The sequence below is a fragment of the Papio anubis genome, chromosome 4 (assembly GCF_008728515.1).
Source record: "Papio anubis isolate 15944 chromosome 4, Panubis1.0, whole genome shotgun sequence".
Lineage (NCBI taxonomy): Eukaryota > Metazoa > Chordata > Mammalia > Primates > Cercopithecidae > Papio > Papio anubis.
In genome coordinates this window covers 25700628-25722691 of record NC_044979.1, presented here as the reverse complement: position 1 = coordinate 25722691, position 22064 = coordinate 25700628, and the positions used below count along the sequence as shown (strand labels likewise).

The following is a 22064-nucleotide window of genomic DNA, read 5'->3' as shown; positions in this document are numbered from 1 at the left end:
CTGTTGAGGTTCTATTTAAAACAAAGCCTAACTTACAGGGCCCTGCTGACCTGCAGGAGGTCAGCCATCATGATGTCAATTTTGTGCTTCCCATGGCCTCTCGCTCCCCAAGCCTAGCTCAGGCTAAATGACACAGCAGCTGGGCAGAACTTCAGGACAGGTATTTTTCCATCTAAAACCAGAACTATCTTTTTCTATGAAATCCACTCTCCACTGATTTTCCAATCTGCTAACCTCATAATTCTGGTTCTTTTGCCCCTTTTATCTAAATGTTAGGGGATGAACTGTGTGCCCTGAAAATTCCTAAGTCCACTGCTCAGTATCTCAGAATGTGACTGTATTTGGGGTGAGGGGCTTTGAGGAGGTAATTAAATTGTAGTGAGGTCACAAGGGAGGGTTTTAGTCTAATATGACTGGATTCTCGTAAGAAAAGAAGATTAGCATGTAGACACAAGAGGAAAGATTGTGTCAAGACACAGGGAGCAAATGGTCACCTATAAGCCAAGGAGAGAGGCCTAGAAGCAACCAGCCCTGGCGTCACCTTGACCTCAGACTTTTAGCCTCCAGAACTGTGAGAAAATACATTTCTGTTATTTAGGCCACCCGGTCTGTGGTACTTTGCAGTTCTGGCAAACTAATACACCAACCAATCACTAATTCATGTCTAATCTTTTTTTTTTTTTTTTTTTTTTGAGATAGTCTTGCTCTGTTGCCCAGGCTAGAATGCAATGGCATGATCTTGGCTCACTGCAACCTTTGCCTCCCGGATTCAAGCGATTCTCCTGCCTTAGCCTTAGCTACCTCAGTAGCTGGGATTACGGGCATGCACCACCATGCCCAGCTCATTTTTCTATTTTTAGTAGAGATGGAGTTCTGACACATTGCCTAGGCTGATCTTGAACTCTTGGCCTCAAGTGATCTGCCTGCCTTGGCCTCCCAAAGTGCTGGGATTACAGACGTGAGCCATCAGGCCTGGCGCCATGTCTAAACTTTCAACAACTTCTTTTTTCTCTTGCACTTGTAGAGACTTCCCATCTGATTTTTTTTTTCTTTTTCTTTTTTTAAGACATAGTCTCGCTCTGTGACTGGAGTGCAATGGCACAATCATAGCTCACTGCAGTCCTGGGTTCAAGCCATCCTCCACCTTAGCCTCTCCAATAGCTGCGACCACAAGTACATGCCCCCACAACTGGCTAATTTTTAAGTTTTTCTTTTGTAGATATAGGGTCTCACTATGTTGACCAGGCTGGTCACGATCCTCCTGCCTCAGCCTCCCAAAGTGCTGGGATTACAGGTGTGAGCCACCGCGCCTTATCTCATTCTTCGAGTTCTTATTTTTCATACCTCCAACTAAACCCCACATCCACTGTCAGGTTACTTTTCCTTTAGGAGCCCAGAAATCAGAGCACTCATCTGGTCAAACATCTTCCCATGACTCATTGCTCAATGAAGACCAAACTTCACAGCCCAGCAGCTAATGACCCACTGACCTTTCCAGCTTTATCTTGCGCAAGTGTCTCTGATTCAAGCCACTGCTTTGTCACCCACCAATTATAGAGCATAGTCTTCCTTCTGAATGTCTTTCCCGTCCACCTACTCAATACTCTTCTTAAAGGCTCAACTAAAAAATCATCTTCTTTATGAAAACTTCACAGATCACTCTAGTCAAAATTGATCCCTAACATATCCTAAATTTAGTTGTTTTTATAGCTATTGTCTTAGAATAAAGAAATACTCGGGGAGCCAACTCAAAGGTTCTCATGGTATAGAGACAAAAAAAAGTTTACTACTTTAAAAAAAAAAAAGTCACTATATCATTAGGGAGAAAAATAAACACCTAACTTAAAATAAGATATGTAGAGTAACTTAAAAAAATCTATACCCAGTTCTATTAATATGTCTAAACTCTTAAGATCTCACGTTAATCTTTCATAGTGAGACTTGTGGCCCATCCTTAGAAGGTCTCTCTCTGCTGCCTCCAAAGAGATAATTCACTAAGGAAGGCTGAAGGGTTTTGGCTCTTTAAATAAACCTCAAACCATCTTCAATTTTAAAAAAATTTTATTTGAATCCACATTACAGTAACACTAATATCCATTACCATACAAATTGTACTGTAGCAGAAAGTAGGAATTCCACCTTAGGGTTTAATCATTTTATCAAATGCTTGTAAACATGTGCAAGGAAGGAGGTCAAAGCCCTATGCAATCTTTCAACTAAAGCTGTCACAACAACTTTTTTTGCTTCACTAATTTGCACATGTGCTACTAATAGGGGTTACACAATAGGAATATTTATATACTTAGAAAAATTCTGAATGATGTCTTCTTACCTAATGTTAGAACTGGCAGCAAAGGGAAAGTACAAGGCTATGGGTCACGGACACTTTGATCCATCAATTACAGAACATTCATTTAAACACTCCAAGGATTAAGAGAGGTAGCAATTTAACATCACCTTCATAATCAAGGGCCAGGTAAAGTCTATGATTTAAAGGCTTTCAAGGTACATGTGAAGAAATGAAAACAGCCTAACCATGAGAAAGGCAGACACCCAAATCGGGACATGCCCATCATTTTATTATACAAAAGTGAATGGTTTCTATGTTTCCCTTAGTAGAGTAGCAATTTAACATGACCTCCATAATCAAGGGCATTCTATTTTATATATTATTACAAATGAAAATTCTATTACCATTAATTTCGATTTCCCCCTAGTTCATAAAATACATTGATTTGCAGCAAGCTTTCATCAAATGCCTTTTTCTCGGCATCTGAATTCCAGTTTAGCAGATAACATGACCCCCTGTCAACCACCCTCAAACTCTTCCAAGTATTCTAGAGTGCCATATAACAAACTATGTCCTGTGTAAAAAGCACTAAAATTGTGCTTTCATCTTGTTAAGAACAGTAAATAATTACAATACCATTAAAAACTTACTTGAACTTTGCTTCCACCTCTTCAGCAGCTTTCTGATACTGTTCAGTGGTGACTTTGTAGAACTCCGAGCTCTGTGGACAAAGATTGATAGCAAAGGTTTCACTATCCAAGATGACAAAACGTGTGGAAGATTTACAACTTCAAAAAATACATAAAACCTTGTTTCAGCCACTCAAGCAGTAGAAGGCTTTCTTGTAAAGGTGGCATAGATAATTATAAAACACATGGAAAGCTACTTGTTTAAATAACAGTAGAGTTGTTGGTACATGCCAATTATAATTACAGAGTAAACTTTCACAGTTACGATTCCTTATCATTTGATCCTCTGGAGAAAATTTCTAACATTCTGGAAAGATTCTTTAGATCGCCATCATTTGGAATCTACCCTTGTAAGATCAAAGGATGCCTGAGATCAAAAACTGAAATTCACACATATTCGTATTTGCCTATTATTCCACTGGTGTTCCTACTAGGATATTAAAGATCATTTCTTTCTACACAATATTTTTGTCATCAAGATGGTATGTATGGCTCACACCTCTAATCCCAGCACTCTGGTAAGCCGAGTTGGGCGGATCACCTGAGGTCAGGAGTTCGAGACCAGCCTGACCAATATGGAGAAACCGGTGGCGCATGCCTGTAATTCCAGCTAATCAGGAGGTTGAGGCAGGAGAATCACTTGAACCCGGGAGGTGGAGGATGCGATGAGCAGAGATGGAGCCATTGCACTCCAGTCTGGGCAACAAGAGCAAAACTCCGTCTCAAAAAAAGAAAAAAAAAAAGTTTTCTTTATGGAGTTTAAGTTGTTCTATCATTTCCATATGACCACAAGAACAGCAACATTTATAACTAATCAGTAGGAACAAGGGGGCAGATTGAGATAATTTTAATAACAAAAAATGTTTCCACTATTAACATGAATGGACATATAAACAACATAAACCAAGATGCAGTGGCAAAGTAATGCCTTTCCTAGGGCAGCAAAATTTATCCATTCTGACTAGCTACACTGAAACTGGTCTTATTGCAGGAGGTGGCCTAAATGACCCCATGAGCCCTGAGACTCAATGAAATATCCTGCAAAATGCACTGCATTAAAAAACAACAACAAAAACACCACCACAATACAGTGGTCTATTGTGTACCTTTCATTCTCTAATCACTCAGGTTTCACATGCATGGCTTGGGATCATTTATTTTTTAATAAATCATTGTTGGTTGGTGAAAAAATGAAAGTGAAATCCTCTTCACACCAGCGACCCCTTTGCATTTAACAATCTAGGTTGTCCAATGACAGTCACATCCAGGATTCTTGGATGTAGATAAAATCAATAGGTATGTGATTAGACAGCAGACTCAGGGTGGCTAGAGCCATGGACAGGTCACCATTTGAGATGATGAATGGCTTTCTATCAACCTATAGTCCCCTACGATGCTAACATTTACTATAATCTTATTTGGGCTACGATTTATCTTTCTTGCACCTGATCAATAAAGATGAACAGAACAGTTGTAAGGATCGATTGTAATTTTTTATCATTTTCAAGCACAAAGGTGCATTTCTGACACGAAGACAATATTCTAAGTGTACTGCTGCTGCATTTTATAAAATTGCAATTTGAGTGATCAACTGCACTTGTCTATATGCCGAGAGGTTTTAATTCCTCTGTAGGTCTCAAGCTATCAAAAAACCATTTGTCATCTCAGATACTTAACATTATGTCACACCTTCCTATCTGTTTCACTTGTAAGATTTTCTTCCCTTTAAAATACACACCAGTCACAACACACGCTTTTGCAATGTTCGGCGTAATCTTTCCTTTGAATTCTTCTATCAAAGAATGTAGCAAAAAGGCAGTTACTAATCACTAACAATAGTTACTCTCACTAAAGATGAGAAACTCCCAAATTACTCTAACGAAATGTTGAGTGGGTATTATGTTACTGAACTATCTATTAAAATGCTGGCTAAGCAATAATATCTTAATTAATACTTTCGCTTACTTTAAGCACTGGAACTGTAATATCTGGACAGAGACAGGACTAAGTTGAAAGATCTGGTTTCTGGTTCTGTTCTGTGACCCTGAGGGAGTCTTTAATCTCCCCCAGCTTCCCTTCCAGTGTAACCCGTCGAGTATGGATGATAATATTAGCTCTGCTTATTTCTGCCAAAGCTGTTGAAGAAATCAAATGAGATAGGCAAGAGAGCTGTGAAATCTGTTAAATGTTTTCACAGAGTAACATCAACATCTGAATGAAATAATTTTGGAGGAAAATAATTAGGGTAATTCCATTCTAGGTATAGATTCTAAATGGTAAAAATTCTAAATGGTAAATATTACACATTTTATTAAGAATGTGCACAAAAGCCATAATACAAATTAGTCAGTTCCTCTCTGCTTTGCCATGACAAATGCAGGTAAAATTATTACTAATTTTGTCAACTTTCCTATAGGATGTTAAAACACACACATACACACACACGCGCGCGTGCGCGCACAACCCAGTACCTGTGTTGCTTGAAAACTTAGCACATAATTCTCAAATTAAAGCTTTAGGCTTTATTTATGCTCCATACTTCCACCTCAGTGACCAGTTTCCCACATTGCATAAAATCCTTCCAACAAAGAAAAGTCCCCAAGAGGTAATATCATGTAACAACCAAGGGAATAAACACAAGTATTCTCAAGACCTATGTGTAGACAGTGTTTAATTTATTAAGTATTTGCTTATTCGTGAAAGAAAATTAAATTCTTATTATGCTAATAACATCTATCTTTGGGAATCAGACCCTCAAGAAACTTTCCATCTAACATGGGAGAAAAGAACAATTATTATCATGGAAAGTCACAAATGCCGAGTTAGAAGTCATAGTAAGTGTTACTGTAGTTCAGAAAGAGTAGAGATCTCCTTTGGCTTCAGAAGACACTTTTACAAATGAACAGAACCTATTCAAAAAAACAAAACAAAACAAAAAAACAAAAAAAGCACACACAAAAAAACAACCAACCCAACAAAAAACACTCATTGTTTTCCAGTGAGAGAATGGATAAATACGGGGTATTTGTACAGCAAAAATCTACAGAGTAAAGGAATGAATTAGACAAACATGCAGAGCAAAAAAGTGGTAGATCTGATCGGTAGGATGCACCTTATGCTAAGATTTGAAAAGCGAAAAATAATGAACAAGAAGAGTAAACACCAAGTTCCACTGATGATCTCTGAGTGGCAGCAGTCATGTGGTGTGGTGGAAGTGCACAAAAGGAGCTGGATGCCACAAAGTATGGGAACACGGGCTATGCTGGGTTGCTGTATTTTTAAAAATGAGGTGTGGGCATGCAGCTAGTTGTTACATTGCCTTAAAATATTTTATAGGCCGGGCATGGTGGCTCATGCCTGTAATCCCAGCACTTTGGGAGGCTGAGGCGGGCATATCACGAGGTCAGGAGTTCAAGACCAGCCTGGCCAACATGGTGAAACCCCGTCTCTACTAAAAATACAAAAAATTAGCCAGGAGTGGTGTCTCGTGCCTGTAATCCCAGCTACTCAGGAAGCTGAGGCAGGCAAATCACTTGAACCCAGGAGGTGGAGGTTGCAGTGAGCTGATATCACGCCATTGCATTCCAGCCTGGGTGACAGATCAAGACTCCATCTCGAGAAAAAAAAAAAAAATTAAATATTTTATAATACAGACAAAAATTGTATTACTCCTACTTCCCTCCAAAGGGGCTAACAATACAAGATTTCATTTGGCTAGAATATAAAAGTATATTGGGCAGGGTGGGTACGTCCTGAAGATGTTGGCTAAGTGGGGATTTTACATATTCTTGAATACTAAACCGTTGCAGGGTATACACAATACTAAGCAAATATACTGTCTTCATTTTTGTGAAAAAAATTTAAAGTTACAGAAAATAGGCAAAAGATTCCCATATATCCTTCACCTAGCTTCCCCTTATGTCCACATCTTAGATAATTATGATACAATTATCAAAAGTAATGATTTAACAATATTACAATAGTAGTAACTGAATTACAGACTTAATTCAGCTATTTCCAGTTTTCCCACTAATGTTCCTTTTCTGTTTCAGGACCTAATCTTGGATCCCATGTTGTATTAATTGCCACGGCTCCTTAGACCCCTCTCATCTGTGACAGTTTCTCAGTCTTCCTTGTCTGTTATGACCTTGACACTTTGAAGAATACTGGTGAGATATTTTGTAGAATGGCTCGTGATTTGGGCTCATCTGGCGTTTTCTCATGGTTAGAGTTTATGCACTACTGGGAAGAATTCTACAGAAGCAATATGCCCTTCTCCTGCCTGATTTCAGGGGCTACTTTATGGCAACAGATATTTTTATTGATGTTGACCTTGATTACCTGATTAAAGTGGTGTCTGTGGGGATTCTCCACAACAAAGCTACCATTTTTCCTTCCTGTAATTGATATCTTGCAGGAGATACTTCGAGGCTATGCAAATGTTCTGTTTCTTCTCAAAGTTTTGTCCATCACCTTTTGGTATCCACTGGTGAGTCCTGTTTGCAGCAATGATTACTGTAGTGTTCTGATGGTGCAATAATTTCTTTCTTTCTTTCTTTCTTTCTTTTTTTTTTTTTTTTGGAGATGGAATCTTACTCTTTCGCCCAGGCTGGGGTCCAGTGGCACAGTCTTGGCTCACTGCAACCTCCACCTCCCAGGTTCAAGTGATTCTCCTGCCTCAGCCTCTCGAGTACCTGGGATCACAGGGGCACGTCCACCACACCCAGCTAATTTTTGTTGTGAGCCCTTGGTTCAAGGTCTATGGACCACCTGCTTCAGAGTCACTTACGGAGCTTATTAAACTGTAGAGTCTTGGGCCACATCCTGAATCTCTGGGGATGGGGCCAGGAAGCTGCATTTTTTACAAGCAGCTTGGGTGATTCTGAGCACACACACTAAATTTGTAAACTACGGGGTTTCTAGAACAATGTGAGAATAACATAGTATTTAGCTTGCCATTCAAAGTGAAAAAAATCAGTGTTTAGAAGAATGATGGCAAATAACCACTTTTCATAATTAAATATAGCTATAATCTTTACAAAGGTACTCCAAATTAGTGATTCTGCCAATGTCGCTGGCAGATCACTGGTGGACCCCAAACTGCTCCAAGAACTCTGTCTTCAGACATTGCCTAGCAACACCACAATGTTCCTACCCTGAATGGGTACTGAGAGGTAGGAGCACAACTATTTTCAGAAAGGTTGCTTTTGTTATCTCTGTTGTCTTGAGATGGTAACAGGTTGCACATGCTGCTATCTTGTTTATTATTTATAGATGACTGTTACTTTAATGTCATCATTATAACTGTTTTCTTTGGTTAACCCTACAGTTTGTAGTAGGATATGTATCAATTTGTCTGATCATTTACTAATAGCTGAATTGTAAGACCTGTATGATCTGTGCTCAAATAAGGAACAATCACATTCCTATTTCCAAAGAAGATGTGTACATTCCCTCCCAAATTTGTTAAGAGAATTACTCATAGTACATGGAGTGGGGAAGAAATCCTGTTAAGATGACCTTAAAAAGAGAACTAAAAAGAACAAGTGGGCCAGGTGCAGTGGCTCACACCTGTAATCCCGACACCTTGGGAAGCTAAGGTGGGCGGATCACTTGAGGCCAGGAATTCAAGACCAGCCTGGATAACATGGTGAGACCTCATCCCTACTAAAAATACAAAAATTAGCCAGGTGTGGTGACGGGTACCTGTAATCCCTGCTACTCAGCTGGCTGACGTATGAGAATCGCTTGAACCCAGGAGGCAGAGGTTGCAATGAGCCAAGACTGTGCCACTGCACTCCAGCCTTGGCGACAGAGCAAGACCTGTCTCAAAAAAAAAAAAAAGTGGAGAAAGAAAGATGTCCATGACCTTACAAGGTAGTCTCTAATGAATAATCATTTTTTTTGTGTGTAACAACATATCACTTCTGTGCCTATAAGGTCCTTTACAGCCTAAAATAAAAAATATCTTCATTCATATTCACTCTGCATATTGTCCGGCCCTACAAACAGAAAAAAAAAATACTTGATATGATTTGTCCAATGGTACTGTTAATATAAATTTGTGGCAGGTAAATGTGATTTAATTCAAATATCAAAGGTGTGCTTTAGTAATTTCTTTCAATAAGAAAGGCTTATTGTTTGATATAAGCATAAAACATGTTTTCCACCAAGACTCTTTGAGAAGGTAGATCTCATAAATTTAAAGTAGAATGACAGTACCTCTTAGATGTCTTAGCACTGATAAAGACTTGCACATCCTTGTCAAAGATAAGCCAAGTAAGCTCCTAGGAGGTAAACTGTATCTAAAACAACAATATAATTCTCTATATTTGGAAGATATTTCTGTCACCTATTTTAATAGACAAGGCATCACTGGAAACAATAGGTATTTTGATTTTCTGTATTAAAACACATTCCAATCTAAGGCACCATGGATCAATTACTGAAAACACAGGCAACAAACTGTGTGGGGAGACTGAAGGCTCCATTGTACATACTTTTTAATATGATTCCTGTAAAACATATGTATATGTTGTCCACAGAACTCTGCACTTAGGTGGGCGTTTCTTAGCAGTACAGCACGGTGGTTAAGAACACGGACTTTGGAGCCAGATGGCCAAATCATGGCCCTACGCTTGTGAAACTGAGTAAGTTACTTAACCTCAACAGTTACTTGTCCTCTGTAAAACAGGAATAGTGTAATAATGATTACCTAATAGGATACTCTGGGGATTAAATAAGGTAATATATGTAAAACTCTTTGTAGCACCAGGGACTTAGGAATGGGAACTATTATTAAAAATTATTTGAACAGGGGAAAAAAAAACTGTATAGTATGGGTGGGGTGGTTTTTTAAAAAAGCCATTTTAATAAAAATTTAAATCTTTAAAACAAAAGCCTTTTCTTCCATTAACCAGACATTGGTGAATGTTGCTCATATTGCTTACCTGTTCTGTTTTTCTGTTCCTCAAGATGGATGGGAAATATGAAGACAATAGTGGGCCAGTGTCAGGAGCGTTAATAGCTATGGCATTAACTAACCAGCCCAAATAAAAATCAAACCAATAACATTTGACCTTATCACTAATGAAATCCAGTTAACTACATTAAACAGCGAAAGTACTTCAATGCCAAGACTTCCCAAGGCCTTGATTTTTACTCTGCAGTGTGAATCTCTAGGATGAGAACTACTGTTCATGATTCTCAAACTGATTTGCTCACGGAGCATCTTGAGGAAACAGAATCTCCTAAAGTGGTCCATAAGAAATGCCAGATTAAAGAAAAGTCCAACCACATGTCAATCCTGCACTTTCTGGCATGCAACTTTTCTTTTCTCAAAGTGGTATTTTCTTATAGGTTATTTTTTAAACTGATGTTCAACAGGTAATTGGCAATACTGAAAGATGATTCCAAAACTGATGAAGATTGATGGTATCACCTTTTATTCAGTACTAATAAAGAAGGGCATGCTATTATCTTGAATTTTAAAAATCTGAGATGAAATCATTTAAGAAAATTGTTGCTATACCCTCCCCTGTTCTCTCAGAACCCGGTGGTAGATTGCAAAAATGGCCACCATGCTTTACTCTTTCCTATATCCGTGCCCCCAGCAACATGACTTCACAGCTTCTTTCATCATGAGCGTGTGGAGTTTACTTCACCACCCCTTCAGTCTGGGCTGTGTTTGTGTCTTGCTCTGGGCACCAGAATATGACAACAGTGATGGTGTGCCAGTTTCAAACCTGGGCCTCTCTCTTGCAACCCTGAACAGTGCCATGTCAATCACCCCAGGCTAGCCTGCCAGCGGAAGAGAGACTACACGCTATCTACGGTGAGGACAGCCTAGAGCAGCCAAACCTCAGCCAACTCAGCAGGAGTGAGCCCAGTTGATACCAGTCCAAATTGGTAACCTGCAGAATCAGGATGTGAATAAAATGGTAGCTGTTTTAAGCCACTAAGTTTGTGGCGGTTCATTATACAGTAAAAGCTAACTGATTATGCTCTTTCTCTGTGTTCTTACCAAGAAGAGACTTTTATAACTTACCACAGTGTACCAACAACATGTATTTCTGGGTGGTCCCCACCTACTCCAAGCTCCCTAGGGGTAGGTATCTTGTCCTATTCATTGTTATACCTAGAGCACTCAGCAAAGTACATGACACACAAACTCACAGAAATAATGTTAAGACTGACACCTGCAATTCTAAACAGCATTTCAACTGTTGCTCATATTTAAAACAGGATGGGACAGAGACAAGTCTAAAGTAAATGATGTTATAATGAGGATGAAAATAAATACTACCTTTATTATATCCACTACAAATTGACAAACACTTCAGCCTGCAATGCTACCACAAAAAGGAAATGTGTATCACTTAAGATGTGTTCAATTACAATAATAGTACAGTAACAGTTGAAGCTCCAAACAGTAGCTTAAACAAGTAAGGGGTTTATTTTTCTTGTGTAATAAGAAATCTGGATGGGAAACTCACGGCTGATATAACTATCCAAGTGTATCAACAAATAACTAGGCCCCACTCTTCTGTCTTCCCTTGTAGCCACCCTGAGCAGTTGACTTCTGTCCTCATGGTTCAAGGTACTACTACACCTGCAGTTATTATGCCCATGCCCTCAGGGTGGAGGAAGGGGGAGGTCCAGAGATTTGCACTTCCATCCCTTCGGCTACAATTATATCATGCAAAGGAGGCTGAGAATCCCAGCTACAAAGGAGGCTAGGAAATTGATTATTTTTGTTTTCTCACTTCTAGGGTAAAGAAGAAGAAAGAATTTGGAATGGGTGTTTACTGAGCGAATTTATTGTACCTGCCACAGAGAGCTGAGCTGACAGTACAAAATTAAGTACAAAACAAACTGGTTGATTTTAGATACAAGTATTCCAATATTTCTTTCCAATATCCCTTAAACTAATTTGGGGGATGGGAGGGATTTACCCATCTGGTATCTTCATCCCCAAGAACAAAGTTTCTAGACCGTAAGGAAGGAAATGGGAATCAACAAGAGTGGGCATCATTCCCGAGTTTCTTTGGGCTGGCCGTGGCCCAGGATTTTGAACGTGCGATACACTGCCATTTTCCATTTTCAGAAAGTCTCACTTTTAAAAGGATATATTAAAATGCACACGCACAGATACACATTATTGCTAGATTTGAAAAGTATCTGTTTTCAAGTTCTAAATTTGATCAAAAGAAAACATGCACATACACATATAGTATACGTGAAATATTTTCTCAGATTCTGAATCTTCTGTTTTATTATAACTAGTATGATCATACCCGTCGCATGTACGAAAAGAACAAATCAAAGAGGTCATAAGAAAAATGTAACTGGCTCTTGTCAGTTCTATTACAGAATGCTTCATATGGAGATTAAGGCATGACTATGGAACACATGAGGGCTGAGGTACAATTTAAATTCTGGTGGCCTGACACTATTTCCCAGAAAAGAACAACAAGATGACTGCCTGTCCATTCAAGGATGGTGGCAACTCCACAGATCCTCAGCACTGAGACAATGGTGGCAGGAACAAGTGTGGTTCTGTACCTTCAAGGTACAACACCACACTGGCTGAAGGTGAGACTGTCCTGTGTCTAAACTGGTCTATAGTTACTGCTAACAACTGTAGGCCTCTTCTTCCTCCTACAACACATGCAAACACAAGTGTCACTCTAGGTGACACTTCCAATTCCAACAGCTAATTCCAACAAAGGTCCAGGGTGCACAAACACCAATGTCAAATAAGAGCAGTTCTCATTGTTGAGTAGCCAGATTCAAAAGTCCTAATCATACTTTTGGTTATAATCCTCGCCCAGGAACTATGATATAGAATCAGCTAGATGTAGGCAAGTATGTTTTTTCAAAGGTGAGAGTTAAGCACTTGGGGACCCAATTTAATGCTGCATTAATTGCTGCGCAGATACAATTCCAGGCACAGAAGCTCTCAAACAGTTATTTACTCAGTGGCATCAGGTGTTCAGAAGGAGTTCATGACTTGTCAACCATTCTTTATTTTTACAGAGTTACACAGAATCAAGAGATTGACTTTGCAATGGAACTACATTTTTTACCAGAACTTTAAAAGCTATGGTTTTTTTTTTTAAATCAGTAACAGTCCAAATTTAGTTTATCTAGAAGTTTTAATGTTTATTCTATCAGAAAGCCTAATGACTGGTTTGAATTTTGCCTTTCTTTTGTCTATACTCTGAAGTCGGTTATAGGTGGGCAGAAAAGCAGAAGGAATTTGAAATTCTTGGTTTAAGAAAAGCAGCCTTCTAACAGAGTAGCTGGAACCTTAATATTTTATTACTGAAACTTCTTAAACCTATGGCCTTGAGTCCACTTCCCTGAACTCTCTCCTTTTATCCCCTACCCTCCGTCTTTACTCAACACCCCCAGGAGAATGCTGTCCTTAGACAGAAAAATCAAAGCTAATTTAAATAGTTTGCAAATTGCCAACATCGGTTCAGATTCACAGCATATCAGATCCAGTATTCTGTTTCTGAAAGGTACACTAAGGAATGGTTTGGGTTATTTAAACTGAGTCGCGCTTTTTAACATCTAAAATGAGGACTTTATCTTTCAGGATGACTGTATCAATGGGACTATGTAAGTTCAGTACTTGGCATAGGGCCTGGTTTCTCCTTGTGGAAGGCAGAGGTTGTCCATCACAATACCATTCCTGCCAGCAACCTTGACTCCCTAGGTAATCCAAAGAGCATGGATTTCCATTCATTTACCTATGCAACTATACATGAACCTGAAGAACAATCATCAAGTGATGAATTCAAACTGCATCTCCATGTATCTAACACTCAGCATTGCTATTTGTTTTATGTAAGCATTGAACTTGAAAACCTAGTTATTTATCCTGCGTATCCCTAAATTTCTGCTAATAATCATTTGTGTATATGGATAAGTGAATCATAATTTGTCTCAGCCCTATTTTTTTCAAATCCATGTCACCAGTAATCAATAATAACCAAGTTAGCAGTTTCTAACGAATCAAAAATCCTATTACATTCCACAGTCAAGACAAATTAAGATTCCCTATGGAAACAAGACTCTCACTAGTTTATCTTAAAATCTCTCCTTCCTCCTTAGATAACCCTAGTTTTAAGCTAGATATATGGTAAACAAAACTAATATTCCAAGTTTGCCGCCAGTGAGGCTGAGCTGTAAGCAGAAGTGTTATATGGGACTTCCCAGTAGGCTGCTTAAAGGGAGCTGATCTAAGCTGACAGGGGATCTTTTCAGCCTTTTCCCAGCCTGCTATGTTGATGTGATGGCCAGAGCTCCAGCAGCCATCTTGGGACATAAGCAGACCTTAAAGAGCAAAGGCCTGTGTTAGGGTGCTGCAGTGGAACAATAGGTGCCTGAGGCTCTTATGACACTGAAGCCACCATGCCAGCCTTTTATTAAACAAGAGAAAAATCTACTTCTAATGTCAGTCATTCTATTTTTATGATAGACAGGGTGAACGTAATCAGGAATAGACCTCTGTAAGCCCTAAGATGTTTGCTTTTTGTACACCTCATGAATAACTTCAATAAAGTCAAATGCAATGACACACTAGAAGCATCTTTCTCCTTTGCAGTAATGCTTCACTTGTCAGGAATCTCCATTTCCTTCTGCCTCTCTCCTTTTCCAACAAAGAACAGGAAGAATTAAAAAATGTCAAAGCCATGTTTAACTCTCGCATCAAATCTTACCATCTCTGAGAAGTCACATTTCATGAAAACCCCATTGTCTCCTGGGTGCCTTGGCAAAATTAATAAACTGCTTTTATAATTACCCTTTCTTTCCATCTTTACTATATCTCATATAAAGAAACAGAGCTATTCAGAGCTTCTTCTGGCATTTCTAGTTTTATTCCAGGAGCTTTAGAAACTTCACTAATTAGAGTCTCAGGTTTTGTTTTTTTTTTTTGATTTGGTTTTCTAATTAGAATAGGAATCCTAGATTCACTGACAGCCCTGCCACTACACAAGGATAACCTTAGTTACATTATCTCATGCCTCAGTTTCTTCATCTGGGCAATTAAAATAAACAACTGCACCAAAAACTCATTTGGCATTCTAAGTTTCCTTTTATTTGTCACTTTTTAAATTCTTTTAATACTAAAGGTCTGTGCCAGACACGGGGCCAAGAATTTGGAATATAATGGTGAGCAAACAGATAAATGGCCCTGCTTTTATGAAACTTACGGTATCATGAAGGAGCCAGACATAAATTTAAAAATCACATAAATAATTAGTAAACAATTACAGTGCTACTGGATCACTATGTGGAATTTTTTTATTTGTAGGAAGTGGTTTTTGTAATGAGTCTCTAAAGTCCTATATTTCTCTGAAGTATCTACCTTCATATTCAGTTCTTAAGTTAGTTGTGATTTAATTTCTTTTAAATTTTTCTAGCTATTTGTGTCAGACAATTCAAGCTTCATCTCTCTACTTGTAAAAGTTTATTCTGACCCTTTTAGGAATAAGAGGAACCTACTAGTTTTGATATGGAAAGAGGTCCAAGAAGAAAACAGAAAGGTACAAAATACTTTGAATAGTTTATTTTACAAAATGATAAGCAAAAATACATGCACTCACATATCCAGATATGTTCTGCAAGGAACAGTTGTTACCGACGTGAGAAGATACTTTTCTTTCTTTTATAGCCTTCTAAAACAATTTAAGGTTTTAGTCTGGGCATGTATAATTTTTATTAGAAAAATATGCCTTCATTTCCAGCAGGTATTAAGTAAATTCTTATCATGCATGAAAGTTATCTAAATATTACTGGGAAAGTGACTCTAATCCTTTCTCTATTTTCCATGCTTAGATTGAGACTTCTCATTTATCCCAAATATAAGATATTAATTTTTCTATTATTCTTTTTAATAATAATGCCAATAAAAGGTCTCAAATCCTTCTATTATTGTAGCCCTTCTCCCTGTGATAAAGCAGTATCAGCCATCTACACTCACCTTTTGGACTTCTATATTACACACCTGAGACCTTTCTGCTCTTGACATGGTTGTATGTCTCATTGTTTATTCTACAAGGGTGAGACAAAGCAATTTCACAGTTATCAGAAGGGTTATCACAAGAATTTACCGTGATGTCTTGCAAGACCTCTAGAGTAACTCTTAAATTACTGCATGGAACCAGCACAGGAACCTCCCATTCTCTCAAGGGCTGTGTGATGTGACACAGTCACTCTCCAGGTCATCAGTTTTCCTTGGGAAGTGCTCAACGAGGTGATGCCACATGCACATTTAACAGCACGTCCACTGGATGGCTTTATACAGAAAGTGTCACATTCGTATTGCCAACACATCTCAGGCTTGCACTCCATTTTACTCCTGGTCTCATATCATCTCCTATGACTAGGAACTCTATAAATCTAACAAACAAACTCTCTTGTGCTTGCTCAGCTACAAGCTCTGGTGTAAGCACACGCACACAGAGTCCTCTTGAAAACTGTGGGCCAAGAGGAAAGCCATAAAGGATCAGCCTTACTGCAGACAAAGCAGGCAAACACTGGCTCCGTTAACAGCAATGCTCTTTAGCCCTGCATTCATTCATAATTTTATATTAATAATCTGAAGGATTTATAACAGATGCTCATTTGGATGATATTGGCTTACCATTCCACCTTCTTTTCCAGTCCTCAGAGAAGCCAACCTAAAATTCATTCATTCAAGAAGCACTACTGCTGAAGAGCTAATAATACGGGCCAGGCTAGAGGTAGGTCCTAGGAATGAAAGGCTGAAGATACCTCCAAAGGCTATTGGACAGAGAGCTCCAAACAGCTAACCAATTATAGTACACAGAGATAACTAGCTTCAGTTTTGTTGTCTTTCTTGTCTTCAAGAGCTCCATATTATAGTGTCAACGCCACGGGAGGGAGGTATTTTTGTCATCCAACCTAGTGTTTCTCAAATTTGTAAGGTCCATCCTACTGACTGAAAATACGATTATAGTAATCATAGAAATACCATAGGACAGAGAAAACAAATTTTAAAGATTCTCATAAAGAATTAGAAGACCTTGAATTATTATTTCTTTGGAATCCGGGTTGAGAGAGAAACTGAGTGAATCCAGTTATTATTACCCTTCAGCTAATTATCAGTTAATTTCCTTATAGAGACTCATAACCAACAGATGGGAACAAGAACGCTTTCCAGAACAAAAGTTAAGTGTATAGACTACAGAAGGAGTCCTGTGAGGAAGGAGTGTTCGTGGAGAAAGGAATCCTGAGAGAGTAGGCTGGAGAGGCCAAGACAAAGCTTGCCTTCCTCCCACTTTTGCCTAGAACCCGACTTTTTAAAGTAAGATTGCGTCAAATCTCTAGCAAGATAAGACAGACACATTCTAATAGAGGCCAACATAAATAATTCATTCTGATTCAGAAAATCTACTTAAGAAAAACTTTCCTGAAGATTGAGCAAACCTCTGAACTCTTTCACAGGCATGATACTTGCTATGCTCCTCAGCACCAGCTGAGCTGTAATCCCAGCAGAATCAAATGTACTTGCTCAGAAGTAATATCTTTGCAGCACCACAGAAAATAGGCACCTCTCATAAAGGGCGAGTGCCACAAACAAGCTCAGTATCCCAGACTGTGCACACCTCTCTAAGTGAGTAAGAAGATGAAACAACTCCGACTGACCGCTGCAGGGTGACAAGTGAAAGCCTTAATGAGGAGGTGCTCTGATGGTGTACGCAAGGCAAAGCATCCTTAAACTCAAAGGATCACTATGCTCAGGAAGTTCTCTGTGTCACCTTTTGACATATAAAAGGTGACACAAATGAGTGAGATGGATTTACTCATTAAGAACTACGGTGTAATCCTGGCACTCTGAGAGGCCAGGGTGGACGGATCACCTGAGGTCAGGAGTTTGAGACCATCCTGGTCAATATGGCGAAACCCCGTCTCTACCAAAAAATACAAAAATTAGCCAGGCATGATGGCACACGCCTGTAATCCCGGCTACTCAGGAGGCTGAGGCTGGAGAATCACTTGAACCCGGGAGGCGGAGGTTGTAGGGAGCTGAGATCATGCCACTGCACTCCAGCCTAGGTAACAGAGCGATATTCCGTCTCAAAAAAAACAAAAACAAAAACAAAAACTATGATGCTCACTCTTTTAATGCACACACTTAACATCTATATTCGATGAAGACAGTCTTGGGATTGGTGCAGGCAAGGGGTATAGAATTACCATCCAAGACAGTGTCTCATTGTGAATCTACTTTTATCACTGGCATTGTGCACTCTCCGAAGTCTGGGATGAACTGTATTATATTCGAAGCTGAGATTTCACCTAACAGAAAATACCATTCTTTCAAGTCTCCTGATCGGGGGGTAGCATGGGGAAGGGCTAGACTGCAGGTGTCTAGCACATACATTTCCTTGATAGTCGCATCTGAAAAATTTGAAAGACAAAGATTGGCAAAATCATTTGATTTTATCCTATCAAACTGGCTGTCTTATTTGCTTTCTTTTATTTCACAGATGTATTAAGTGTAATGTGCAAATGAGGAAATAGGTTCCCTCATCATTTGCTAGGAAGAGTATAAATTGGTACAATTTATGGCAACATGTTTCAAATGCCTTTCGAGTGTACTCTGACTCAAAGGCTTCATGTCTGGAAATATGTGAAATAATCATGAATGTATATAAAAATGTAGCTTAAAATTTGTTCACTGTGGAGTTTATCATACTGAAAAATGAAAAACAAGTATTCAGCCACAGAAAATAGCTAAAGTAAGTAGTAGATTATTCACATAATGGAATGATAGGGCTGCTTAGAATTTGGTTTGTTTTTTCCCCCTTTCCCCAAGAGAAAAAAGGGAGAGAAGAAATGTTTAAGTTTTATTTTTAGCCCTTGGTGAATAGATATAAGAATAAGGACAGTTACGCAACAGTTTCTTATGGTTTTCCAAACTGTACCAACTTTCCCTCTAGAACAAAAGAGTAAAAACAAAAATCTACCATTTCGTTTGTACAGTTTGTACTGTAGGCACAGTACAAACCTACGCAACCACAAGGTCAATACAGATGAGAGAGTGGGGATTAATTTTTAAAAGAGGGTTGGGGGACAAACCAATTTTAAATTATGAAGGTAAAGTCCTATTTATTATTGGTATCTCTGAAATTCTTCTGCCATTTGTTAAGTGGGTCAATGTTCATTTTTTATTCACTCAGGTATTTACCGAATGCAACTCCTACAGAGTAAGGTCCTAGGACCCAAATTAGAATTTTTTTTAAATTTAGTTATGTGATTCCAGTGCTTATGATCTACTAAGATGTATTATAACATTCATATTCAAAAGTCTCTGGAAAGAAGGGAGGCTCTGGAGATTCCTCCTATACAAGGGAACACAATTCTATCAGGGCAAGAGTTGAAAGCATAGGAAAGCTGGAGTCTTGGACTGTCCGAAAGCAAATATTGTTAGGAATCAATTATTTCCTATGTTCATATCATTTGATTTTATGATAAAAACCAGCCAAGAAGGAAGTAAATTAGGGGCCACTATCTTTATTTTACCTACTAGGAATGGTATGTTTAAACAAGGTCACACATTTGCTGGTGTTCAATGAGGTATTAAGTACCGGAAATAAATCAGTCCTTAAGTCCACAGCTAGAAGGCCTCAGGTCTTGAGGTTTACAATATTAGAGCTCCTTCAGCACACAGCAGTAGATGGTACCCTACAGAGTACTTGACTAAGTCATGCCTTTTGTTGACCATAGAGGGTTTCTATTTATTTCTTAACCAAACCACAATACCCAAGAAAAAGAAGACCCAATGCAGATGATACACATATCTGAAGTTTAATTTCTTTTCATCATTTTAGCACAAACTGAGATGTTAATGATAATTGTGACACGGTTTTCTCTAGTGCTAACAACACACATAAAGTTATGCAGGTGAATAGAAAAGTCGGTCTTAAGGGTTAAAAATCTCAGATATGCATTGCAGAAAGCTCAAAAGTGGCAAAGGGATCACCGATCTATTTCAAAGATGTGTTTATCTTTTTGTATTTCAAAGGAAAGGCCTTTTTGAAAGACTCGGCAGAGAAATATGCATGTGAATAGAGGCACATTGAAAAGTCTTAGCTTTCAGGTATAATGGCTCTCCCTTAGAAGGCAGTGTGCAGGACTCCCGAGTCTCTAAGGTGTATTTCATATGCTACCAAGTACACTAAGAGCCCTGCAGTATTGCTTGTGTCCGGCTTCTATTTGGTGGCTCATTAGCATTTTCCTGCATTAAACTCTACCTAAAAGTTTTACCCCTCAACTGCAGAAAAGCAATTCATTCATGCGGTACTGAAATACGCCAGAATGTGTCATATTTGTTTAACAAAAAAAAAAAAAAAAAAAAAAAAAAAAGGGGGGGGGGGGGGAGGGGGAGAAAAAGATAGCTATAGAGGACCAGTAAACACGTTTGATAGTCTTCTAGAAATATTCATGAAAATCTGTCCCTGAAGACTGCTGGTATTTTGTAGCCAATCTTTGCCACGTGGCTTTTCTGAGAATTGTTCTTAGAAAGATCCCACAAAGGGGTGATAATAAAATGCATTTCATCAAATGATCTTTCAGTCTGGCATGATGTCACTTTCTCACATCTTCCATGTGGGATGCAAGTCTCCTTCCAAGGCCCATCTCATTTACTGTGTATTCTGCCTAGTGTAGGTCCAAGTCCTTCCAAACAAGACCCATAACCAAGAATGCACCCATCCATAAGAGACAAAGCACATGTATTCTGTTAGTTCCCACAAAGGCAGATACTGGGGATTTAGGGAGTTGAGGTCTGCAAAAGTCTTTAAAGAACAGCATATTCATTCTACACAAAAGAGGTTCTTGTGTGACCCCTGTGATCTGAACACATTTCAAGAGAAAGAGACTAGATCTTTACTTTTGAAAAAGATTTTTATTAAAAAGACAAATGTGAAACATAAATGGAATCGGGGTGAATAATGTGAATTAGGCTCTGAAATGACTCCTTTTCCTAGTACACCTTCATAGAAATTACAGGGCAAAGAAAAGTCTGTAATAACCAGGCTGTGTTTGAATGTCGCCTTATTGCTCAGTGTGACCCAAATGTAACCAGACCAAATCCATCAGCAGCTGATGTAAATGGCCTTGTGCTAGGCTTAGTTTCAACAGGCATTCTCTTAGACTGGTGAAGCCCTCTCTCCAACTAGAGGCCAAGTTATTAGGAAATTGTTTGTCATCTTAGATTGAATTGATCATTTGTTTCCCTGAATTCTTTCTCTCATCATTTACTCATTACACGCCTCCTCCTGACAGAAGTAGACATTTATTAGCTTCTGCATTCATTGCATTGGCAAACAGAAACATTCTGCTGCATTTCCTGGGGGTTCACTCATTAATCTATTGGATAAGAGACTGAAGTTTTCTACAGGGCAAAAAAATTAAAATATCAGTCAGGTTGACAGCTGGGAAAATGAGGGTCTCTCTGCGACAAGCTTGCTGGAGTTTTTGGTTTAGTGAGGAGGTGCAATGTTATTTCACTGCACCACCACTTCATATGTAACTAGCATTGTGGGCTATCATCTGGTGAACTAATATTCCACAAGAATAATACACATGGTGCACTGTAAAGTACCTGAGATGCAAAGCTAATTGCTATTTTAAATAGAACATAAAACAAAAGGCTTTCAAAGATCCATTTCTAAAAGGAGCTAGGCAGAGAGGCTGTCTTATTAAATCCATGAAACTGGAGCTAGAATCATTGAACTTTAAGGTGTAAAGACTTTCCAGGTCATCAAATCCTTTTGCAAGAATCTTCTTTACAGTATCCCTGACAAGTGATCACTCTCATTGTGCCTGAAACACTACTGGTGACAGGGAGACTGGCAAATCTCAGGAGGCAGCCTATTTTATATATTTATTCATTTTTTTTGAGATGGAGTTTTGCTCTTGTTGCCCTGGCTGGAGTGCAATGGTGTGGTCTTGGCTCACTGCAACCTCAGCCTCCCGGGTTCAAGTGATTCTCTTGCCTCAGACTTCTGAATAGTTGGGATGACAGACACCCACCACCCCCC

The 22064-nt window shown here is 38.8% G+C and overlaps 1 protein-coding gene across 2 annotated transcripts in view; it reads right to left on the bottom strand.

Annotated features, from left to right (window-relative positions):
* Positions 1 to 22064, bottom strand: part of CHCHD3 (coiled-coil-helix-coiled-coil-helix domain containing 3) — a 293839-nt gene that overhangs the window by 50029 nt on the left and 221746 nt on the right. For both annotated transcript variants that reach the window (XM_021936280.2, XM_031665149.1), the window contains one exon: positions 2941 to 3011. In XM_021936280.2, coding sequence (XP_021791972.2) covers positions 2941 to 3011 — 71 coding nt within the window. The remainder of the gene's footprint in view (positions 1 to 2940; positions 3012 to 22064) is intronic.